This window comes from Trichoplusia ni, chromosome 16 (assembly GCF_003590095.1).
Source record: "Trichoplusia ni isolate ovarian cell line Hi5 chromosome 16, tn1, whole genome shotgun sequence".
Classification (NCBI taxonomy): domain Eukaryota; kingdom Metazoa; phylum Arthropoda; class Insecta; order Lepidoptera; family Noctuidae; genus Trichoplusia; species Trichoplusia ni.
This window is the reverse complement of record NC_039493.1, coordinates 7489304-7516095: the sequence shown is the minus strand read 5'-3', so window position 1 is coordinate 7516095 and position 26792 is coordinate 7489304. Positions and strand designations below refer to the sequence as shown.

Genomic DNA, 26792 nt, shown 5'->3' with positions numbered 1-26792 from the left:
GATACATATCTATTTTAAAACATATTCGCACACTTTTATGGTAAGCTTTTAATCCTATAAATGCTTCACCTTCGTCTACATGTGAGTTTTTAAAATACATTAATTTATCTAAATTGTATATTCAAGAACATTATCCTTGTCTTCAAAATGGAGGGATATATATTTTCCACTTCTAACATTTTGCTGCTAAAAGAAATTGATGGAGATCTTTTTTTATTGCGGGAAAATCCTCATGAATCCCGGAGGCATACCGGACTGTAACTGGAAAAAGCCTTCAAGGAATTACTTCCCTACGGCCATAAGGCAAGATTTACTCCGGCGTCCATAATATCCTATTGACCTTAATAAAACTATATATTTTTTTATTTATTAGCGCTGGATTATTGATTTGTTGCAATGCCTTGTGGATTCCCACACGTGAAAGCCTCATAGCTCTACATAATGGCTCCTCTATATAATTTAATCATTTTATATTGCTTTTACAAAGGAATGTTCATTACAATTTTATACTTAACGTTGTTACATGTTTTTTCTGTCACTGGTCGTAAGTATGATCTGAAAGTATAAATCTAATAAAATACCCCATTATTTCAAATGTAACGTTCGCGAGAGTCAGCGTGACGTCACACTCTCAGCTCATATTCGCACAAGCAAATAAACACGTGTTTCACATTTCAAAGCGCTTTGAGCATTAAAACTTAATGTGGAGCATAATTTAAAACCGCCACGGGTGAGAGTCTCTCGCAAACATGGCGCCCGTATCCGTTTTAACCTTTACCGGTAATGATATTTTTAATAAGCCTACTTTATTTTACATCGAATGTATTATTTGGAAGGGTATTTATCTAAAGACAACAGGATGCTACATTGATCATTTTGTTACCTCAATCATACATCAATTAAGTTAGCGCATGTTTCATCCTATAAGACTATCAATGACTTATTTAGGAGAGATCATAATTCATCATTATCACAATCTGCACCCAGGATTGCATTCGCATTATAATAACAATTTCTAGGAATACAAATAATAGCTAGGCAGAGCTTTGTTATTAGAACTACGAGTTGATCTTAAGAATGGCTATGATATTTTCTTAATGAATAATAAATAATAATCACTGCAGTTGTGAATATGTCTATGGAAACAATTTAATTGGTAACGAAGCGTTAGTAAATTACATTTATAGTTTTACATCTCATCAACAACTGCAGTACTTCCAGGTTTGTTCAATGTAATAAGACAAGATTTGACTTTTTGGACCTAGACTATATTTACAATATTATGTAACACAAAAATATTCATAACCTCTACATTGTTCGAGGTAACGAGCTCGGAAATAACGTTTAAAACATGTAACAGCGAGCGGTCTTGAGTCTTTCATGCGCCGACTTAAGTACGTAGGCATGAAATGTTTGGATATCATTAAACTTTCTGTGCCGACGACCGAACGTGCTGAATACAGTTTTTCAAAGAGCCTTTTTTATGAGAAAAAAATACGTTTCACTAATTACGTAAAAATGTAATGGTGACTCTCACCTTGGACTTTTTAGTTCGTAGTTAGTAATAATTTCGTTTGTAAACATCGAAGCTTTATTAACAGCGTTAAATGCAATTCTTTCTATAATACCATACTATAAACACTCAACCCTATCCACTTGTTAACTCAACAGTTGACGTCCAAAAAAACTCAAACAAATAGTGAAAACTCTAGCACCTCGTGAAAATGAATAGTGGCAACATTTGAGATGGTTTTAACTGTCCGGCACGTGACGTCACGGCGTGGTGCGTGGACAAATCCCTTCACGGTCGGGCAGGCGCCGGCGCACGTACCGCCCTTCGTGAGCCATTTGTGACCGCGTGTCGGAATTTTTAATAGGACCGGAACACCGTCCGTCCGGTAAGTGAATCATCGGGAACGGGCTACAGAATTGCACGGGCTTTTATGCTCATTGCACTTTCGAGCAAACTGTGTTGTTTTTCGTTTGCAGTTATGTCTATGTGAATGAGTTAAACAGAGTTCATATGAACTTGTTACAAGTTAGCGCGAACTTTAATGGGAAGTACGTATAGCGTTTTTAAGCAGGCCGTTTGAAATCATAGATCCTTAGAATACGTAGCGGCGAAACATTCATATTCTTCTTTACATTTCAATGTTTACGTAAAAGTTTAGTATTATCAAAGTCTGATACGAACGAGAACTCATACAAGTCTCGTAATAACATTAACTTACATGGTGTTCAGAAAGGGGTAAAGTTTTTCGATTCCATTACTTATTTCATAACTTTATTATACTTTGAATAACTGTCGATAAAGCAACCGAAATCTGTGAATCTATCACACGCCATGAAATTGAATCCGAAGCAGAAACTAAAATGCAAAAGAACAAAAACCCTATATTTTATATAAATAATTCAAGAAGCTATTCACTAGACAAAAAGCCCCGACGAAACCAAAAAAATCATCTTAATACTGTAGAAGAATAATGGGCATTATTTCTCGAAATTTGAAATAATCCGTACTACGTAAGGAATACTTATTTTTCGTCGGCCGAGAGCGATAAACAAGATTAAAATTACACGAGGCGAACTGGGAGCGGCTACGGCATAAATCTCGAACTAAAGCTGGGGAGTTGAATGGCTAGTTTATAGTACAAACAACGGTCAACAAAGAAACAAACATTAAAACAACTACCGTGGCTTTCTCTGAATATCAAATGAAAGAGAAAATGATACTGCATAATAATCTCGTAGAGCTGAAAGGACACTCGGTTCAAGGCCGCAAGCACGAAGCGTGTTTGCAGGTACGGAACATGTGCTTTCCTTAAGATTACTCCCTTGTATAAACTCGTAAAAATTAATGATCGTAGACGATCGTAAAACCGGGTATGATCCAGACGACTAAACGGTAAACATTGTTCAATCATTCTGTTATGAAAGTGGAAATGACGGTCTGGATTGTAATTAACGCTGTCGCAACTGTACCGAACAATCCAAATTAGAATTTGAGAATTTCCTTAAAATATTGTTTTAATCAAATTCTGAGAAATTAAAAATAACATCACGGTATAACGGCACGTTTTTCATCTGCATGTATTACGAAACGTTTAGGTTTATTTAGATTGCAAAGAAGGAAGCTTATGCAAATCAGGATATAAACAAACGATACGAAGATATATTCAAAGGTCCTTGCGGCATCATAACGAGAATCAAGTTTAGCCGTCTTATTTGACCTTTAAACAAAAACATTAAGCTGTAATTTTATTTGTTTTCGTCAATTCTGAACATGATCGGTCAAAGACCTTTCTGTGATAGAATAAAATATATCTTTGTTTAGCTTGCATGAATATAGCTGTTGAAAACCCTTGGGGAAGCATTTTATCTGACAAAATACTAGCTATTCCCGAGCCATTACTCTCGGGCCACAAATTAGCATGGACTAGATGGGTATGTCTGAATTCACTTTTTATTTTTGCAATATTTCAAAACATAACGTAGCATTTGTTATTTATTTTTCTCTAGGGAGTTAACGGAAACAAAGAAAAACGTCTCAAGGTCAGGTTAATTCGTTACCATTTCATCCTAAACACACTAGATATCATTTCATTTATGTCTTAATAAGGTCTATTAAAGCTATTTAGTGACAAAATATTATTGATAGTATCACTCTTTCGGTCAATTTACTTTTATTTTATCCCAAACAAGCGACGACCTTACGGATTTCCGAGAAGCTTTAATAAGATTCTCGATATCTCTTAAGAATATAAGTAAGACGCTTAAATACGAATTCGGAAGGAATATGGAGATGTGTATGAGTCCCTTTACATTTTAAATCAGAGACAAACAAGAGCCATAACTACGCACAAGTTTAACCTATTCGATTCTACTAATTATAACTTCTATTATTAAAACAAAATTGGTGAACGGTAACAATAATGAGGTCATCACTAACCTGTTTGTCCATACGCGAAGATACAAGCGTTGTACCCGTCGAATGCATTGTCGAGAATATCCCTGCCGAGACATTCGAATACTGTCTTCTGAGAGGCAAAGTGAGGCAGGGCGGGGTCCAGGGAGTAGAAACAATGGTCGAACGCAAAAGTCTTTGGTTGTTTTCTGGAAGAGAAAAAGCAAAATTAGTTTCAGTTCATCTAAGCTTCCTACTATTTATAGTGGTTGCGTAAAAGTCAATGAAAGAGATTTGAACGTTTACGGAATACATTTTTTTTAGGTTTAAAATACATGGTTCGTCATAGTTTAATCACAACCCGTGCACGAAAACGATCGTTAACCATATACATATCTGGCACGAAATGCAAAAGTGAATACGCGTAATGGGGCAATTTACGTGATAGATCGCTTCAAGATATTTTAAATTATACGTAAATAAAACATAAAGCATATTGTACGCGAAGAGTTCCTAAAGAGGAAAAACTCCACCACGTAATATGTGGGTGTCATTGATGTTCTGATAAAATGTTTCTTTAATATAAAGATTTCAATTTCGAAATCGTTTTGTGAGCTACCAATAATTGTGAATTATTTTGAAGTGACATGAGACCTTAACAATATAACTAGGCCATATTTAGAATATCTATTCGACAAATCGGAACTCACTATTCTCATTTTACTAAAATAAACTGTTTTTGTCGTAGCTTGTAAAGTTACGTATAAAATAAACGATTTCGAAAAGCCTTTGTGGTAGGCTATGTCCACGGACGTAGTTTCGCTTTAATCAAACTATGCTAATGGTTGTAACTTTAAATTAATTGCATAGTCCGACCTTTACTGGATCCGACACTATTTAAACTAACGTGCTTAAAATAATAATACCATTCGAAACATTCTGTGACCAGCCAAATTAGTTGGACCCGTAACGATATGAAAATGCAACATTTTAGGATTATTCGTGTTTGAAGTTTTAACTTTTTGAGGTTTGCCTCAGCTTAAATGTAAATACGTCTTTACTTTCCTCGTTTCTATGCAGCGTGACCCAAAATTTTACAAAGAAGTGGAGTGCAATGCAAGGTCTTTTGTAAGTCGAACGACACCCAAAAAATTCTTGAGCATTGGTTTTAAATTTAATATTATGCCAAAAGAAAATATTTCGGGTCTGCTAGTAGAGGTTTCTCCTAGTACATCTTCTTCTTATGCCCTGGTTTTCTACTGTTTGCTGTGTACATTAACTATTGAAAACATAAGCAATAATTGAAAACCATCAAAACAACATCAAACTAAAGTTTTGTAAGGTTTTCTTTGATGTTAAAAGCAAATTACCGTACGATTCAAACGGGTTCATTCACTATCCTACTGTGGAATCTTTTATGTCTCCACCCAATGACTCGAGATGCAGAATTTTTCAGCCAACTTAAAGCTTCCAACTGAACTTATTTCTCGGAACTATCCAATATATCCTATCCCCTTCACCCTATCGCATATTGAGTGGGACAGAAAAAGGAATAAATTTCCTCAATACTTTTCGTTTGGATTGGATACGAGGCGCGTGCCAAAAGATAATGTTATTACTTCGATTTATTGACCTAATTGTTGATTTTTAACGATAGGACTGTAACTTTCGAACTAGATTTGTTATAGCATGCCTCATTAGGTTTTATGGTTTTATGTTAAACTTAAAAATACATGTTTTCGTATTATGAGTAAGTTCAACGACCCCTATGACCAAATAAAGTTTAAGTATGTACCTATATCTTGCATAAATATATTTAAAGTAATATCTATTAAATACTACTTTTTGGTAGAACCAGTTGTCAACAAAAAACGAGATAAAAATATCTATGTTTTAAGGAGATTGGGTTGCCAGGTAAATGTCCCTCGTTTAGTAAACAGAAGAAACAAAAATGCAGGTTTAGCAGGGGTTAGTGACCTAAGGTTGTAGGAACTACAGGCACGCACATTGGCTTTGCGTGTTATTGTTACATTTTAAATACTATAGCAGAGGTATTTGTACAAGACTAGTAGACTAATGCATCTAAACTGTTCCCTGTAACAAATAGTGTTACATTCAATAAATTTTCCTCGTTTTGGCAACTTTACAAGAGGCAACGACCTCATCTTAATTTCAGCTTCTTTTCACTTCCAAAATGGCGCACACGGTTCAGGTAACTACACAATTTAAGTATTTTGTTATAAGTTAAAAAAAACATAGGTATTTTAATGAAATTAAGTTTCTTACACTTTGGTCGCTAATAAAGGATTTAAAGTTCTCAAGTTTAATTTCCGTGAATTCCAATCATTTTGAATTCCGATCAAGTTAAAACTTGGCTTTAAATTAAACGATGAGGAGTGGGATGAACTTCCATTAAATCTTAAGTTTAATGGAAGTTCATCCCTTATCTTGGAGTCCGTAAATCTGGTTCAAATATCAAACCGTTAAAAGATGGCGGCCTTGTAAAATGACTTGGGTATGAAACCATTTCAACGCGTGTCAGATAAATTGCTGAAGCCGGATAAATTCCTGCACACGCCGAATTTTCTGATAACAAGTTTTCGGGAGGCGGAAAATAGCTCGCGTCGTAGAGCACAATAAAATTCATTAAAGCTACTGTCATCCGCGTTCCATATACAGCACGTTCTGCATGTGGCTATGACAGAATTCAATTTGCTAAAGCGACGACTAAGTCACACCTTCGAGCATGCACGGGTTAGTAATCTACGTCGAGACATGCTTTACCAATTTTAGCTAAGTATTAAACTTATGCAAGACAGCAAACCTTCTTGAGACAGTAAATTGCGAGAGGTGTTGAAATAAATCGATCTCAACTAATGAAGGTAGTATCTACGTTATAGTGATAATCAAAATAATTATTTATTTAATAAAAGAAGTTACATTTTCAGCCCCAATGTTTGGGTTCATAACTGAATAATAGGAGGAATTAGAGTTAAACTAACAAATTAGCTTTACAGTCTAATTTAAGTAGTACGTAGTCATTAGCAAACGATTCAAAACTAATTTAATTCCGTTTCGGTCGTAGAATAATTTCAGTTAATTTGTGCAGATCGTACCGACATCAAACTTACTAACGAGCGCCGCAAACCATACTTAGTTAGAAATCGGCAAACTGCTTGCAAGAGTTGCAAGTACGGCCATATTATAAGGCTAAGTTTGAAAGAAGAGAGCTTGACGCGTGTTTGACGACCGTTCGTTTACAAAGTCTTAATGAGACTCTCGTTTGAAGGTGAAACCTTTTGAATATCCTAGCAATGGTATAGTTAGAGTTTGAGCATCGGGAAGCAGGTTTATGTATACCTGAATTTTAGCCTGACATTCAGATGCATGTAGAATTGTATCTAATGTATTCGGCAATAAAATGTTGGTTCTACCATCTGCCACTAGATCATGACGTGTAGGTATGAGTTTGATGAAGTGCGGGTAATAAGCTTGTTTCAATTTAATAAATTGGTACTACAAAACTATTGTGCAAAACTTTTGTTACTAACTCTAAATGCGCCTTACAAAACATGAATCCGCGTACAGAGCTGCGTCAAAATTTCATTAGACAGCAACATGTAATACACTCTCATATTCCCGCGAGATAACACTGGACGGGGAAACTTTTAAAGAGCTTCGCCGCTACACTTATGTACAAGTAACTGTAATACAAAATCTAGTCAGACAAGGGACATGGATTTATACGTCGCGAGGTAAAAACAGAGTGACTTCTGTAAAAGAGTTTGTTGTTCGGAAATAAGTCGGGAGTGAAAAAAGAAACACATGTTATTTTGCGCGGGGACGGTGATTGCGTCACTTAAGTAATTTACAATTGTCGGATAAAAAATAACATTGGTCGTCGTTTTATGTTCGTAGTGTGTAGCTAATAGTTGTCGTTAGAAATCGTGTTTAAATTACTTTTCATCCTCGGTTCGCAACTGATAAAACAACGCAATATTCATTCATTAAACCTAAACTAACTTTCACGAGGGAATTAAAATTAACATACAAATTTTCATTGATTAAATTTATAAGTTAGAACAGTTTGGAAATTCATTAAAGTTAATAAATATTGTTTGAAACTCGGAACTTTTGTCTGTGATTAACAATCACTTCTAAGTTTATGGGTGCCTTTATTAAGTAGCCAGCGCATGCTTTCTAATGAAAATGCTTTCGTGAAAGCTATTTTACTTTAAGGTCAAAACCCTTATGTCGGTGCCAATCCCCTAAAGTGCTATTCACAACCGCACAACACACACGAAATGGTAATTCAATTCCATTAAATTTAACAGCAATTTTGCTTATAACCCAGTATACCGAGTTAGGTACCCTTACACCGCATACAAAGTCCCATCCAACTTTGTATGCCATTGAGACTGCCTCGTCCATTGCTAACAAGTCCTGCAAGACATTAGCCACAAGACAACTTTATTAAACTTCAGGCGGTAAACCACAGAAACAGAAGACAAAAACGTTTCTCCCAAAATGTATAGGAGTCTCATACATCTCGGAAGAATTGTGGGATTTTAAATTGGCTCCCAGACAAATAAAAATATCATCGAGTTCAATAATAGCTCATGTATGTAAAAGCGGGAAGTCCATGCGGCGGCAGGACGCCGGAAGGCTCTGCAATGTTTGCCATAAAACAACATTCTCTGGCAACAATCCAGATGCTCGCTCATAATATGGATGCGGCAAGAACGTAAATGCCATGATCCTTTAAAAAAACTGAAATGAATTTAGTAATAAAATAACAAGCAGCTTCTGAAGGGTTTTACGACAGCAACTTGGTTCTCGAGTCAGCAAAGCTTAGCAAGGACTCAGGGACAATTTACGTTGACGACGTAAAATAGTGCTTTACTGTAATGAAACGTTTCATGTTAGCGGTAAATCCAACACGTAGCACATTATTTAGAGTTATTTAATGTGTAATTTTGGAAATAGTGGATGCTTCTTTAACATTCTTGTCTTAAGCACAAAATTAGCCATAATACAATTATATTTTACTACATTTTAAAAAAGGACGATGAAGTACACCCACATATTATCCAAACTCTATAGTACATGTAAGGCACGACATGTTCGCAAATTAAGGAACATAAATTTGCCAGAACCGTTAGGAACAAACCATTATCTCTCTAATATAGAAGTTTTAGCTGAAACTAACTCCGAGTAACTGTCAAATAAATACTCGTTCAAACTGCGGGCTCATTAAGACATTTATGATAGTGCTAAAATCTTCGATCTATGGGAAAAAGGATAAACTTTATTTATTGGAGATAAAGCAAATAAAAATTGGCTTTAAACCATTTTAGACAAACGAAACGCATATTGTTTTTGAACCATGTTTTCAAACGTTTCATGTCATTATTAATAAAATTCAATCATATTTTTTACATTGTGAATAATTTGAGTTCTGCTTGTGTAAGCATGAGTAAGTACATTACTGTGAGATAACACAGCTTGCAGACGTCTGCAGTCTATAAGTTTCTAGTTCAATGCCTTCAAACTCATTTCCCTTCATTGCCTATATCAAGCACGCAAGATGAACAGCTGCTTCACACACGATATTATGTTCCATCGTAGCAGTAATAGGAAATAACACCCTTGGGGACAATCTATTGTTTCTTGGATAAAGAGTATTATTATAATAACTAAGGTTGCAGCAACTAATTTAAAATTATGCTAGCCATACATTTCAGCAAGAAGCAATTCCATTTGTCTGAGCCGGAGATCTAATTGCTAATTTAGCTGGCAGACATGACTTAAGTGAGGTACCTACCAATTACCAGCACCTCTCCAACTCGAAAGGTAACAGATTAATTAAAACCAAGTAAGGACAAAAGGATGAAAGTAAGTTTCTTTTGTCACCGATTGGTCGACAGTGAGCAAGTATACAATAGGACCAATCCCTCAAAACAGCTGGTCTCGGATTGATGTACTCCTTTATTGGCTCATAAACCCCACAGCTGAGCACACTACAGATGACCGTAACAAAATCTATGGAAGCTGCCGCAATCACTATAGGAAGGTTTCCTGAGGTAATCGTTTATTAACTTTTTGAGACGCGCCCTTGTAGAAAAGAACACGCTACCTTTATCGTAACCACATAATCTAAATTTCATTTCCACGATGAATAGGTACCGCTAATGGCACTCGAAGAGGTTACCTAATAATGAACCCTACGTATTTATAAATTTTCTGTACGCGCGACAAACGTCTTCTTTTTTACTTAATGCGAAAATGGCTTCGCAGGTCAAATTAGTGCGCAAATTGCTCTTTTACTCATCTGATAATGCGAACACCAATCATTTTATACCCGGCCATAATAGTTTTGTTTTTCTATACTTTCACTCTCATTTCAAGAAATGGTCGTAGCGAAATGAAATGAAAGGAAAAACAATTTTCTCGCCTTTGTGCACATTCTTTGACTCATTATTATTTCATTAGAAATTCACAGAATGCAAGAATGTTTTACGGAGATTCCTTTCGCAGTAGATTGCGTAATATCCTACGTATATTAGAAATACTGTAAACTAATCATACGAAAACGGTTCTGTATTTTGAAATATTCACCTATTATATTTTGATAATGGCTATTTTTAAATTAAGTAATCTAAGTTAATCACGGTAAATACTTTTGGTTTTACAAAACAAAAGATGTTAATACAATATTTACCGTGAACGAGAACAATAGAGGAAAGGTAAACGAATTTAAATGGCGGTACTAAATATTCTTAGTAGTGCAAAAATATATATAGGGACCCCTCTGTGTACTTATTAGGTTTGCCTTGAGTTCAACAGTACTAAACAAAGATTCTATTATCCTTTTAATCACCATTATAAATTCAAATAGCCACTAAATACGTGTCTCAAGTTCGACACTTTTACAAGTTACATATCAATTTTATTACAAGTTCAGTCGAGTAATAAAATGAGATCCATAAAATATCGTCGTTAATCAAATTTGGGAGACAGATATAAAGATTTTTGAAGAAAAATACGATGCCTAACGTGTGCTCGGAAAAAATGACACTGGAAAGATATTCCTCGCTGGAGACCTAAAACAGGTAAAGGAAAGTAAATATAGGACGAAAAAGGTTGACAGATGAAGCTACGAAATTAGATTTATTGTTATAAAGAGATGGAATCGCAGACGTGTTTGTACAAAGGGAAAACGACAGGAACTTGGTATAACAGGCAACAAATTGTGTTTGGTGTAAATGTAAGTTTACGGAGCCTTTTGGGATTGGGTCCAACCGCATGGACAAAATACAATTATCCTACACGAGCCAAACACATTTTCGCAAAACCAATCATTATTTTTAGTATTATGGATAACTTAACTAGCGTTCAAGGTTTAATTAAAAAGCTATCCACAAAAAGAATAATATGATGTTGAAGATATTTCAAAAGCGCAGTGTAAACCGATCTATACGGGAGTATATTCTATTCACAAGCTGGGAATATTGGCGAAGAGTAATATACTTCCCTTCAAGTATTAAGCTATCGCTCCTGTGAACACAGTGATAATGCGAGGCGATATTGCTCCCCTCGAAGATTATCATGTCTGGCGCGTGGCTATAGCAAGTGTGTACAGGTGAACGATGTAGTTCGCGATTAAAGATAACATTACTTGTTGTACTTGTGTACTTAAGAATTTGTATTGCAAATATTTGCAAGATATACTCGTACATACATGCCAGAATTTATTTTGTCAAGCAAAGTCTTTGGTGTTCTTGTTATTTTGTGTTTTATTAAAGTTCTATATGTTTCTTAATGGCATGCTCAATACAGTCTAATTACTTTAGGTTTAAATGTGCTATATACTAATTTAATGTTTCCATCGACAAATTTCGAAAAAAAAACCCAACTATTTAAGGAAGTAGAAATCTGGCTGCATTAAAAAGGTTTCAGTTGCGTAAATTAAGAGACAATTGAGTACAAAAAGTATAAAAGGCAACTTTCTAATGATCATGACCCGTGTCTTGTGTAAGCGCAGAGCGTGACGTCAAGTTAAAAGTGTCGTTTGTCCGTTATCGAGTGACGATTAAGCGTTAGACTCACTGGGAAGTAACATTGGCAGGTAACAAAATCTCGCATACCTACAGAATATTGAATAATATGAATGAGATTTGTTAGCGTTACTGTTAGTACACGAATGCAATACGTCATTTTAATTATCATTAAAATCACGACGATTAGTTCTGCGAACGAAGAAAAATTTTCGGGTGTCGACGTCTCACTTATAATTTTCCATGAAATTCTCAAAGCAATATTTATGGAGATGAATCAGCATACATTATAATGAAGACAAGTCGTCTGCTTTTTTACAAATACGTCAGACACAGAATTCACAAGTTCTTTGTCTTTTAACTTATTTGCATTAATTTTACATTTTGTTTTCACTTTTTAAATCTATTTTCCCCTAGTGGAAAGCTATAAATGTTGTAAGATCTCCGTTAATCCGAGAGTTGTTTAACCCTTGTGCTAAATTTACAGATCGAAGTGTAGCAAGAAAACTAACCTAATCAATGTATCCCTGATTTATATTCCTTAATGATACAAACCATGATATAAAACTAAGCAAACTATTCTTCATTAGAATCCTACTCTCGTACAAAATATTTAGGAATAGTGTCATTACAACCTTCATGATAATGACTCTTACCAAAAGTGACTGGTACATAATGGGATAACTTTTCAGTAAAAGATCCGCATACAAATGCTTGCATGCCAGTTACGTTAAGCTTTCCTACCTTTAACTCAGTAACTTTGAGATATTTTATTAGGTTGACATTGTTAGAATATTTATTAAAAGTTACTGAAAACTTCACTCAATCCTACCGTGTATATATACATATGCTGCAAGACTCGAAATGTAAAGTTTGGAAATTCAACACAATGTGGGCAAAGAAATAACAGTATGCATGTTTGTTTAAGCTTGAAAAAACTTGGCATGCGGGTTTTTCGTTGGTTTTGCTAAAGCATTTTTAGGAAAAGGTGAGCTTGTTACAAAATTTAGAAATACAAAGAGCCCTAATTTTGTTCTACAGACTTTTTTACAATATTAAAACATGATATTCGTTGTCTGACTACTACAGTAGGTATAATTAATTAAATCTAACAGGATAGAATACCAAATCACTGTTAGGTACATGTAGAAGTCCATTTAGGAATATGTATCTACATAAAAGTATTCAGGTCCACCCACATCGCTAATCGAATGGAGAATATGTTGATGACCAGTCCTAAAATAATATTAGGAGAAGTGTAGGCGAGTCATCGCAGAGGCTAGCAGACTTGTAGCTAGTCTCCCTCAGCTTCGTCTATCCAAATTAGGATTTTATCTTCGTCAAATCCACTGGTGACATCATGGCTTCGCCGTTGCAATAAATGTATCAAAATCGTGAAGTGAGTTATTAAATCAACGGGAAAAGTTACAAATATGAAGGTAACCAGGTAAACATGACACATGGGTCGTGTTTACCCTGTGTTAAGGGCCGAATAGGCCAGGGGCGAGGCGATGACGTCACGGGGCGGCGCCCCGGTGGCTCGGAGCGTTTCAGCTATGCTCACGCTGAAACGCTGGCGACAGGACGGTGATATGTTTACTTTATTTGGGAACTTGCAAAAATGTTACAATAAATCTATAAAAGTGATAAACATTTTATAGTCTAAATAGATCTCTTATTGCTGAAACGGAAACACTAAAAAAACTTGTTTATCCATAACATATTTATATTCGCTGGATAGAAAAAACCAGTCTAATGAGTCAACATAAACACGATAAAATTATACACAAAAGCTGACATCATTGATAACCGGCTCGATTTATCGCGCCACGAAAACATTGTGCGCGTATAAAACAATTTGCTTGGAACTCTCGGCTCATTGGATAATAACTTTGTTGCTAAACAGTTTTGTTTGCGTCTGTCATATTACGTATAACGACATCGAATCTGATACACAAGATATTTAGTGACTGAACATAGACTGTTCAAGTGATTTTAGGAAATCTTCGCAAATTATATTATTTGGGCCGATGTTTTCTTTTTTAGTCAATTTTGCGACATATCGATGGTTTCAATGAATCAATTGATTTTATTTGAGAATAGAATTCGCCATCAATGCTCATACACAATCAATGTCACGGACTGGCGGTCACGATGATCATCACAAGGTCAGAATCTATTTCATCTTAATGGACGTGAATAAGTTTCGTCACCTATTGTGTAGCTAACTTGTTGTGATTTTGCTACGCTTGTAAATTCGCCATTCGATGTCTCAAACATTGGAAGTTATTATCTATTTAGTATGCATTATTTGTGATAGAGGTCATTTTAAAATGAAGTTTAGCAAAATAATCAACGTTTCGCATGTTGATGAACAATTTATACAAACGATAATCGGCAGTGAGCTCATCTTTAAAAACTAGTAGCAAATCCACGACAGCTCACAAAAACACTACTAGGAATACTCAAAAACATCTTTAACAAAAATAAAAAGATCGCTAATGAAACTTGTAAGAGTCGTGAGTTTGAATTTTAGTTGAAACCTTTTTAGTAAACAAACAAAGTAAAAAGGTCGCTAGTTTGTTCACAAGGTGGCCCCTTTGCCCTTATTTAGGCATACTCACGTTGAGTGACCTCCTAATCTGTTAGTACTCTATGTAAGCTTAAATTGAAACGACCTACATTCAGTTAAAAACTTAATTATAATAATTAGCATTAATGTTTGACATTTTGAACAGGTAACTGAATAATAAAAGGTGCTACTTGTATACTTTAACATATCTGATCGACTTTTAATTGTGAACTTAATTTAACATCAAATGAACTCAAAATTTTGGACTCGCAACTGATCGCAGACTGCTAAGAACCTTTATTAAGAAGATAAATAATGATGAGAAATAGTTCAGAACGACTACGTATTCGGCTAACAATACGTCTACTGCACTAAGAAATTAATAAGTAATGTGTATCTGATGATCTTGAGTATGTTACCTTTCTTCATTTATTTTGTTACTATGTCATCAATTTAATTGTTATTAGAAGGAAGCGCGGGGTACGCTTAAGTCTCGATCAAACCTGCTTCATCGTTATTAGCGGGTTGAATAATTTACATTATATTGTCAGACGACGCTTTGTGACAACATGTTGCGGTAATTGACATATTAAAACGAAAAGACAGAAATTACCTGACAAATTCTGTGAAAGTAGCGATGAACTGCTTAAAACAGTGTCGATCATTTATTTTGAGTGTTACTTTTTCTCATAGGTGATGTAAAAAGTTCATTTAGTATAAAAAAAAAACTTAACTATCTTTAAATTTGAAGATGCATCTCAGGTTACTACTGATAGTGTGTTTTTCACAGAATTGAATGGACCACTTAAGGACCTATAATTCTTGAAGCCCAAACCCCAAATATGTCCCATATAAAACAGAAACGTCGTTAAAACAAGACCCAACTCCTTTCCCTTAAGAGGGAGACACAATAGAATGATAAACGACGTCCTTACGTCATATCGTCGCAAGCGAGAAAGACAACACTAATTATTATCAGATAATACCGCTATTCATCACGGGGGCGCAGCGATCGCGAGCTCCACAAATTAAAGGGATAAATAGCTCACGATCGAGAATTTGCATTAATTTTCCGCATGGACGGAAAACGCAGGAAACCGGTAATGATATGAAAATCCTAAGATGCTTTAAAAATATGGACGAGCTCACGTATGTGGAATGAGTTCGGTATACGCGACGTATTATGCAATGGAAGTAGGTCACATTAAGTAGATTTAGGACCTCAAGAATTCTATACCTAATACATTTTCTCGACACCAAATGTATTTTAAATTAAATTGAATTATGGCTGCACGCGAATGGGTATTTTATGTCGGAGAGGTAACTTACGTCTCCCATTCTATTTTGAAATACGTTCGATTTTATCTTGAATGGATGTATTTTTACCTGATAACTCGTTAAAATCTTTTATAACATATGTAAGGTTAGTTTTCGTTGCCCTTTTCTCAGTCAAAGCGTATCTTTCTTTTATTCCTTATCCCCGGGCAATACAAACAATAAAGACAAGTATCTTTTCCGTTGAATGTAATATTGCCCCACTTCTGTTTATTCAAAGGATTCAAACTTAAGATATTACTTTTAAAAGTTATTTTAAAATTCCCAAGAGTTATAAAGACTGTTGTATACACTCTACCACTTGCCCCTCTACTTTGGCATATAAAATGATTGGGGTCGGTTTACAATGCCTGAACAGCTCTATCGAGACCAACTTAGATTTGATACTATTTGCGGAACAAATTTAGAACCACATAAATTAAGTGATTCTATTATTTAAATTGAGCAATTAATTTTATAATTATTTACAGAGTGTTCAAATTGGCCGAAGCAGCTAATTGTATCATTGATAATGTTGACGCACGGCGTGACTAATTCAAACAAAAACATCCTTAAAGAAAATCTGAAAATAGATACGGTGAAACATTTTTTCTCTCTCAAGTTAAAGGCCCTGAGCCAAGAAGAGTAATTTTGTAGACTTTCATGTCTTTCCAGTGTTAATGATCACATCAAAGCAAGAAAGCAATTTAGAAGTGTTGTAAATTAGCGTTTAGAAATAGTTATTACGGTGAAAGATGGCTCAGAAAGTCAGAATGAAGACGTCCATGGTATTTACTGTAGAAATGTAGAGTTCAGCTTTCTACAGCTATTCATAGAGAAAAGAGATCACTTGTTGGAGAGACTAAGACGTCACGAACGAAAATCGTTTGTTGAAATCTAACTTGGATATTTATTCAGATTGTCCAAGGACGTGCGATAACCACGTCCATGTCATCCTTATATGGAAATTCTTGCAAGTATCTTTGACCTGTCGCTAGTGTTATTGTCTAATATTCGGGCTACTTCCTTAAAATCTTGATAGTCTCTTTATTAAGATAAGAGTTTTCCTTGTTCTTTAAGCATTAATCTTAGAACAGTTTTAGAACAGCTATTTTTAAACGTTATTACGTTATTATAAACGTTATTATCAACAAAATATTTTCCTTGAAAAATTCTCGTCAAAATTTTCTAGTAATTAATAACTGAACGTAGTAATAGTATGTTTGTTATACCGATTAATTAATGGTAGTTTACTAGACGTTACAAAACTATATAATGAGTCATTTTAAACCCATGGCAGGGATGCAAAAAGTTTGAAACAATTCACAAAATCACAAGTTTTGGTAAAGTTTTAACCCTTAACGCAAATACGCTATTTGTGTAAGGCTGCGTCACTATACCTCTTGAACGCATGACTCGATTTTATTTTTCTTTTTTGAAAAAGTAAATTAGGCGGAAATATTTTTTGTTATTCTTGTTGAAAAGGGCTGAAGTGGTAGAATACTAAACCACTAAGAAGAACATACTAAAAGCATACCGATTCGACGTGCTTACGATATCTATTAAGCTTGGTGTAAACAAACTCCGCAAAACTAATGAATATTAAAGTTTTTAGTAATTGAATTAGAAAAGTACTAAACAAACAAAACAAAAACACGTTTGTGAATATAAATAGATTATGTTTATTTTACCTTCAGATGTACTGGAATTTTCATTGGCATTTCGTATCTTACTAGTCGTTTCACAAGTATTTAGATAGCAAATCCTTTCTATGAATAAGCTCTCGGTAAATAAATAGACAACATTTATTTTAATAAAGTCACAACGCTTTACAATTTTTATAAATTTTCACTTAGATTTATTCATGGTCACGTACGGAACCTTTTTACTCTAATTTCGGAATCCTCCAAGCCCTTATCGAAATCCTTGAGCGGGAGCTCGGGAATCGAGTTGAACAGGAAGGGATTCCTGTTCAACTCGATACCATAATTATTCGGTTTACTTCGTGACTAAAAGCTCATGATTATTTAAAACTGGAACATATTTATAATGGCTTATCAATGCGTTTTGAGACACGGAACGCGATAACGATCACGTGTTACATGGTATTAAAATTCGCGATATGTTTATTAACTCGTATGCAGTTGGATTCGTTCAGTCTGGCAGTATCCTGGTTTAATTTCCAATGGGTAACGACAGTGGACCGATGTTTCTTGGATAGGTGACGTGTACCCTGCTTACTAGGATTTTAATTACTGATATATCGAACGTAACCTGTTCGTTTAAGAGTACTTTAACATTTACATAAAACTGAAATGTGTAGGGATCAATCACTCACAAATGATTTTAATTAAATTTTCATAAAACAAAGATCTCGAACTCATTTTTACTAACGCGTTTTTATTTAAGGAAAAAACCTTCAAATTGCTTTATTAATCAACAAAGTGATAAATTCATAAATTTTAAACAAATCACTGTCGGTAGGTAAAATGAAAATATATACGAGAAAATTAGGTACTCGTCGCGTAATTTTCCGCTGAAAGTGAAGCGAACAATTAACACGTATTTGTCATTTTACGATACAAATTAGTACCGCTCGTGTACACGTGTATTTTGTCGTTCAACTGTACATTCGCCTGTACAAAATCATGTACCTAATTAAACACACTCTCTCTCAACTTTCTTAACTTTTGAATCAATCAATTACAAATCAATGCAATTCCGTCAAATTGTACAGTTAGCAAAAATGTTGTTTGAACTTGCACAATCTTGAATCAGAAAGCAAATTTAATAGGTACCACTATTTAAGAGAAACACTAGAACACGACAGGCCGTCAGCGTATTGGCGTTTTACACGGTCCAGCAAACACAATAAATCTTTACGATTGGCTTTAACGTACTCAGTGTGGCGTCTAGACTAACACGGTTCTACCAATTGTTATGACAGATATCAATTCCGAGACACTCGGCACAAAGCTGCAGACACTTAGGCAATATCAATAAATCATTGGACCGGAGAGAAATTAATGGCGCGAGCAATTTGAGTTAAATATCCTTGAAATTCGAATGGTTTTTCTAAGTCATATGTTATTCTAAAATAAGTTGTGTTTAGTTCATACATAATACCAATTCGCCTCCCGAAATTATTCCGTATCAATTTAAACTGTTTAAAACAAGCCAGAAGACTAGCCCAAAAATTACCTAAACACAGGAAACGTAAACTCAAGCTAACCATAAATTTATTTCAGTCCGCTGACGTCGGCAGAGGAAAGTGATACTATCAATATAATTTATGAAACAGGTACTTTCATTCGCACTCCATTTAATTACACAACACGAGTAATTAACTGCAAAGTACCTGCAATACGCCCTTATTATATTAATTTGACAGTTAAAGCGTTATAACTACTCACGTAATTAACGTTCTCTATTAACGTTATTAGTGTATTGTTGTAAATAGGTGTGGTATAGGTACTGAGAACACAGATATACATCAATTAAGCTGTCAGACATTCTGACAGACCAATCTAGTATGAAATTATACTAATATAGTTTGTGAAATGAAAAATCATAAACTTAATTCAAGATATAAAACTTAATTATTTTCTTGAAGAGAGCGACGAATGAAATAAAGAAAAGATAAGGCTGCCGAGTTTTCTTTGGAATCAAAATGTTGTGTTGCTTCGTTTAAGGAGAACACACGAAAATTCAAAAACTTTAATTAAGGCAAGCCCCATCTGTACCTAATTGGTTGACGACACTTATTTACTCAGAGTGAATGAAAAATATAACGAATTGAATTACGGATATTATTTTACTTACCTTTCGTGTCACACGAGTTTATTGCTTATAAAAATTTATCCAAATATAGGAATCACACCTCACACTAATTTAATATAATAAAGTGAACGTCTTTTGTATGTATTTGTGTAAGTTTGTTACCTCTTCACGACCAGGCTAGGCCGATTTCGATGAAAGGCAATATGGATGTAGTTAATGTTGTGAGTAACACATGCTTATCTGACTTCGTTGAGCTCGAAATCGCGAGCAACAGCTAGTTTTACATAATTAAGGTTTTCACGTCAAACGAAAACACACTACATAATAGCAAACATCATAGTAAAGTTTTTTTACCTTTTACGTCATATAGGTAGTTAGTATACAAAATAACGAACATACATACAAATTATAAACGACAAGCAACAGATGACATTATAATGACTTACTACGGTCCCCCGAGACACGTTTTTTCGAACTTGACACCTGCCCCCTCGTTCGAAACGAACACTGAATACTAATTCTTCGGTACCCTTCGAGGGCGTGGTATAAAGCCCAATAAAGAACATTTAGTATACTATACACATAGCTACATGAATTAAAGGCTAGACTATAGTATTTTTGAATGTTTTTTTTTATTTTACTGTACTCTACGTATAAATGGTACCTAGTATATTTTACTTGAGCTTTTATTACGATTATACGATAGGAAAAAAAATATATATGCGATTTTATCACTTTACAAAGGAGGAGACCAGTCGTCGTGTACTTAGTTATCTAGTCTCTGTCACATATACCCATATTGTTAAGTTTATTCAAAGAAGTGTCAATAAACAGACAAATTGACAGCTTTAGTTTAAAGCTATTCCAAACAGTAAGCTTCTATTGATAAACACGACGTAGAATCTATTATTCCATACAACGCTCGTGAGTTTACGAAGTGATCGCTTCTGAATTCATTGTGCATTGACAATGCAGCGCATTCATGAATATTGCTGTAAATGAGATGGAAAAATATGTTTCTAACCTGCATCGTCTGCATCTTTGCAACGAAAATTTATTCTGAAAGAGAGCGTTTTGCAATTTTTGCAAACTTGGACCATTTTCTTGTTTAAACTGATAAAATTATAATATGTTTGTGTGCATACTTTTTTTATGTGTAATTTGCGTAGTTACCTTATACCGTATCCCGTAGTAATTTGTCATCATGCCAGAAAAAAGTAAACAATTTAATACTATATTTTCACTGATTTGTGTCTGCTGTTCTGCGTACTCAACTCCAATAGTTACCTGAAACAAAGCATAAATAAATTAGTATTATAAAAGCGAACAAAAGTTTCAAATGCAAACTTTTTCACTCTAAACCGAACATCAAAAATTTTCATTCGAGAAAAATCTTAAAGCTGTTGTATCAAACGAATAATTTATAGCTAGAACTCCAGTCTGAACTTTAATGACACGTCATAAAAACTTTAACTTGACTTCAATCGTAATTCAGCTCAGCGAGTTTCAATTCATTGAATTCAATAAAAGAGCAAAAGCGGCTTACACGGTATTAAGCGACTCAGAGTCAGTTCACAATGTGAGCTGAGCCGAGGAAGTGCTGTGCCTATAGAGAAACCTTCAACGTGACTCACGTGAGTTCTAAGTAAACCTTTACAATTGTTGTATTTTCGATATGTAGCAAGAAACAATGTAACTTTCTTAAGGATAACCAGAGTACAAAAGTTTCGCGAACTTTGTTCTTTCAGCACCAGTAAATATAATTTTATTTCCAGCAACCAAATAGAAATAATAAGTTCGTTACATTCAATTGTTACGAAGACGTCTGTTGCCTAAAATAGAAATTAATCTAAATTGCGGACAGCTACTTATCTATAGATTGATATGACATTGACATCAAAACTATATTGAAATTGCTACCGTTACATAATTCTGCTTGATTCTATAACTTTTTCTGTTACAACAAAATAGGTTTCGCAGTGTGTTAATCTTAAGGTTGGAGTTGTAAACATTCGCATATCGCTAATCACTTGTCTGCGCAAATGTTGAGTCGCATCATTAAGGAATCGAAACGGTCGCCTTAGTGACGGTACGTAAACACTAGTGACGCGCCGTGTCCGCACGTATCGATTCGACCGCGGCAGAGGCACCGACCTCGCCGCCCGGAGACGTCACCGTGTTGATACAGATACTGTTACTTGTAACGAGAATTGATTACATTATCTTATCGATAGGAGCGTTATCGACGGCATGTACATTGAGTATGTATTACTTAAGCGTTTATGTTTTGAAGATCGATATAAGAATTGTGTCTGTCATTCAATTCCCTTTTCATTCATTTCTGAATATCTTTTGCAAAGTACAGAAGTAATCATTTGTATTTTACCAATACAAATATAATATGTAGCTTCAAATATATGGTTACATTAAAAAGCTAAAATCACTAAGGCCTACATCAAACTTCAATATCTTGAATATTTTCGTGTTTCGCATTCATATGTATATTAAGTGCGGACATATCCAAAGTGAAAAGTACGCAATTTATATTATGTTGAAATGAAACTACTTTTACGGATTTTATCGCCGTTAAATTTTAGATTTTAGTTCCCGATTTCGATACCTTTGCAGGTATCATGTCCATGATAAATTCAATGTCTAACATTCGCGTGAATATAAGAAGCCACAATTTACATTATCTTTAATATCTACTACTGAGATTAATCTAAATCACAAAAAAGATATTGCACAGAAAGGAAACGAAATTATATTATGCAGATTTAACTAAATGATTGTGAAGGTCGTTACTCCAATACTATGAATGAATTATTCCATTGAAAGGTCACGTCGAGGTCACTAAACGTAGTAGTATAAAGACCAAATGTAGAGTTATAACATACAGTTGGTCTCTTCTCCGTAACAAAATTTGTCTTAGAAGAAACGAAGTAAAATGTTATATTCATAAAATTTCATAAAATTATCTTTAACTGACTCACTTTAAGACTCATTCTCGCTTTCATACCATAAAAGGCTTGATAATTTAAACAAATCTTACAATCCTAACAATGGGGAAGTGGCTATGGTAAATAAACTTGACGGGAATGTCAGCGAGCCTTTAAGTCCCAACGGACCGTACGTGCCCAATACCACTAACAGTGTACCCTTACCTAATTGCCAATATCATCCTACAACGAATTGATCATCTGACGGAAGTACAGAAATAAACGAAACAGATCGGCTACAATTTGTATTCAAACGCAAATCTATTGTGGTTGCCATGGCCACGCTCAATTTAAGTTCCATAGAAAACATTTTGGTGATAATCAAATTCTCAGGCGAAATGTGGTTGGTATCGATTTTCCGTTACAACTGGGTGCGGTCGCTGTAGTTATAGAATAATTTGTGTTTAATTATTACACGACTATACAAATAGATTATAACTAATTGAGTCTTTGATTTACCGCAGACCATTTCTTTGATTAAAATGAAACAAAATTTATGTTTTCAGACTTAAAAAATACCGAGAAAAACATTAATTATTCTTATTTTTCTAATGGACGCTACAAACTTTGAGTACCTAAACGATGATTTACTGCAAAAAATATATTAAGTACTAGAAATAACAACAACGCCAAGGCAAAAATGTCTTGTCAAAAATAAAGCTATTATTAATGTGACGTGGCGAACATAGTAATAACAGGGTGGTCGGAGAATTTCCCTAAAAGTTTTCTTCCCCTTATGAATGACTCGAGGGAATACGAGAATAATTTTATAAGCTTCCCCCTAAGTATGGTCGCAGGGTGCGCCGACTACAAAACGTTGACTTTACGAAGTCACGAATAGTCTCAATACCTTCCACTCAAAGGCATGCCGAAGAAAATTGTTTGTCTGTAAAATCTGCCTTCGTTATTTTATAAAAATGATACTTTGTGTTTGTTGTCGTTTGAGTAGAGCGTGAGAAGAAAAGTGTTACTTTACTATTTTTTCCAGCTATTATTCTATATTTTCCTATTTGTGAGGTCAGGTTCATTGAAAACACCGTTTACTATAAATTTATAACCTGAATAACGATTTTGCTGACCATATATTTAAGCAACGCAACATACACGTTCATGTTGGTACTGCATTCTCTGCAAGGTTTAAATCCTTTAAATTATTTCAGTTAAAACAAGTATTCTGATTTTTTAAAAATACGTTAATAAAAAACAATAAACATTGGCGAGCTGCCAGCGACAGTTTTCGCAGAAATCTATTCAGACAGTAAAAACAAAAGCATAAACGGACAACAGTGATGAGTACGCTACAATAAAACTCGGAATTTAATGTTAAAATCGGTTTCTGACTTTGATAAAAGTGACGGTTTCAAATAAAACTACGGAGAAAGTTTGACTGTTGTCAAACGAGCAACTCGTTATTCTCACCTAGGTACTTTTTGGGGAACACGGACGATGTTCAAAGCATTCACTATTACGTTTTTGATCGTACGAATGACAGGCAACGCAATAACCAGCCGAATTCCTCGATATAATAAGAGGCGGTAGATATAGCGAACTATATGACAGGACTATATTTGCTGGGCGCGGGCGGCGGCATAATGAAAGCTAAACACGCGACGACCCCTGGCCAGCACGCACCCGAATATTATTAATTACAATAACAGAACGAACTACTTTGCTTACTTTGACATCTACGACGTACTGCAAGTTATTCTATGTGACAAAAATGTTTTCTTATTAGAAAAGCACATATTTTTCCTATCTAATGGTCCAAAATCGCGGATTTCGAAGTAAAATTCAAAGGCTTTTTTCTTGGTTTTTCAATATAATTATTTACTTTTTGCAGGTTTTTTAATTATCTGGTGGTGAATAAAGGCTTTGTTTGTTTAAGATTAGTTTCGTACATGTTTACAGCTTCGCGGACAATGAATCATAAAAACGACGTAACAATGTCAAAGAAATTCACACAACCATCAAATAATATCTCTGTTTTGTCTGTTAATCTAGACTATTGCATATTTATCATTGTAGAACAGCTATCATCATCGGCCTAGCCTTTTCCCAACTATGTTGGGGTCGGCTACCAGTCCAACCGGTTTCAGCTAAGTACCAGTGTTTTACAAGGAGCGACTGCCTATCTGACCTCCTCAACCCAGTTACCTGGGCAACACGATACCCCTTGGTTAGCCTGGCTGTCAGACTTTTTCAAGTTTCTGACTACCTGTAACGACTGTCAAAGATGTAGGAATAACAGCCGGGACCCACAATTTTACGTGCCTTCCGAAACACGGAGGAACTCGTTATGACAAAGATGGTCACCCATCTACGGACCAACCGCGTCAAGCATAGCTTAACCTGTGATCGAATCACTTCTGCGGTTATAGCTTAGCCACGAGCTCCTCTTCCCTTTAGTAGAACAGCTAAATGGGTAAATTAATCTAAATAAAACCTTATTAAATATGTACACATCTAGCCCTAACTCATTAGGATTCTGTAGTGTCCAATTAAAGTCCCAAAAGACATAATAATGAAAAGAAAAACCTTTTTTCCAGATTAGAATAATAAGTTCAAGTTCTTCCCATAAAGTCTAGTGAAAGATACCTACTTCCTAAAGTATAGTTTAAATCTATAAATTTACGAATTTCAACGCGCAAAATTCATAAAAATGATAAAATTCCTCTTCAAATGCTGTCACACATGTCTGATCAGCGCTTGCACGGCGGGCATATCGAAAAAAATATACCAAAAATGTCATCGCTGTGCCACCCTAGTTACGGCAGTTATGGGTTTTTTTATATGTCTCATTGCAAATGGGAGAGACAGGCGGACGCGTTGTGTAGGCGGCGTTAAATAAATAAGCAGCATTCTGTACTGGAACGACCTTCGCCATCTGTGGCCGGTCTAAAAATACAACCCCGGCGTCGACCGGCGTATTTTACCTAAAACGTTCCTCGAATACCTGAATAATTAAAGGAGGACCCATTATGATTCGTACCATTATCATTTTACAGACTAAAATAAAATAAATTTGGACAGAAAATATCGTCACACTGGCTCTTACTGGCGCTCAATACAAACACATCTTTCTTCGTGATTATCGTCACTTAATACTTTATACATATTATAGATAGCTTCTGAAATAACGGTTTGATTTTCCAAAATCTATAAAAACGCCACAATAGCTCGCCAAAGAAAAGGAAAGTGTGAGCAATTTCAATTCATGGCACTCTTACGGGTAAGCAGACTTTGCGAGAGAGACGAGGTGAATGTGCAAGCAAATATCAGGAGCCATTCACAAGCCAGCAGAGCGGTCCCCGAGGACCTCGCGTAGTCTACGTCTTAGAGCTTGGAAATTTCATTTGGGAACTGTACGTGATACCGCGTCGAAATGCGCCCCTTTCCAAGGGTCCGCGATTTAGGTAGAAACTCTTTCAAAGTTATTCAGACAAACGTTCGTAACAATACCCTAGCTCGTTGCTACGGAATTGAAATTAGGGCTGTTACTATCACGCTACAGTGGGCAAATAGAAAAGTTTCAATATGGGACTCAATCCCATAAACAGCACAAACTCGAGCCCGCGAGCCCGTGACCCCGTCCTTGATAGAATTAGGTATTCGGATAACTCAATCGCGTAGCCCTCCAGCGAGCTGACTGTGCGGTGTGACCCGACCTTGTACGTAAAACAATAGCTTGTTGTTGCTGAGCAGGTTGAATCATATTGACGAGATAGTACAATGGGATAACCTTGAGAAAGGGAAAATCTCAGTTGCAGATGTCAGCACTGGAGTATTCCTGCGAGAACAATATCACCGACCGTCTTTGTAGCGGCACGTAGAGTGTAAATTGGCGAGCACGTGCGTCACTCTATAGTACAGCACATAGAGTTGCGCCGTGTTTACACACGAGGTCGACGACAACAAAAACACTTTACATTCTGCTACCGTTCTAAGCTGCCCCACGATTATTTCTTGTGAATGTGATCTCAATTCAGTCAATTAGTTCCATAAGCTGAAGAAAATCACATTATAGGTGCAATGTATCTGAATTATGTCTCAAAAAACTAAAATTAAACTTGTAATAGTACCTAAAACACATCATGAGAACTCAAGTATCGAAACAGTTTTACTAATTTACTAGCATACCACGTTCGTAATGAAAATACGCAGAGAAA

At 35.2% G+C, this 26792-nt stretch overlaps 1 protein-coding gene across 8 annotated transcripts in view; it reads right to left on the bottom strand.

Moving 5' to 3' along the window:
- Nucleotides 1-26792, bottom strand: part of LOC113501815 (kinesin-like protein KIF13A) — a 122325-nt gene that overhangs the window by 63319 nt on the left and 32214 nt on the right. For all 8 annotated transcript variants that reach the window (XM_026883089.1, XM_026883088.1, XM_026883085.1 and 5 more), the window contains exon 3: nucleotides 3950-4113. In XM_026883089.1, the coding sequence (XP_026738890.1) occupies nucleotides 3950-4113 (164 nt within the window). The remainder of the gene's footprint in view (nucleotides 1-3949; nucleotides 4114-26792) is intronic.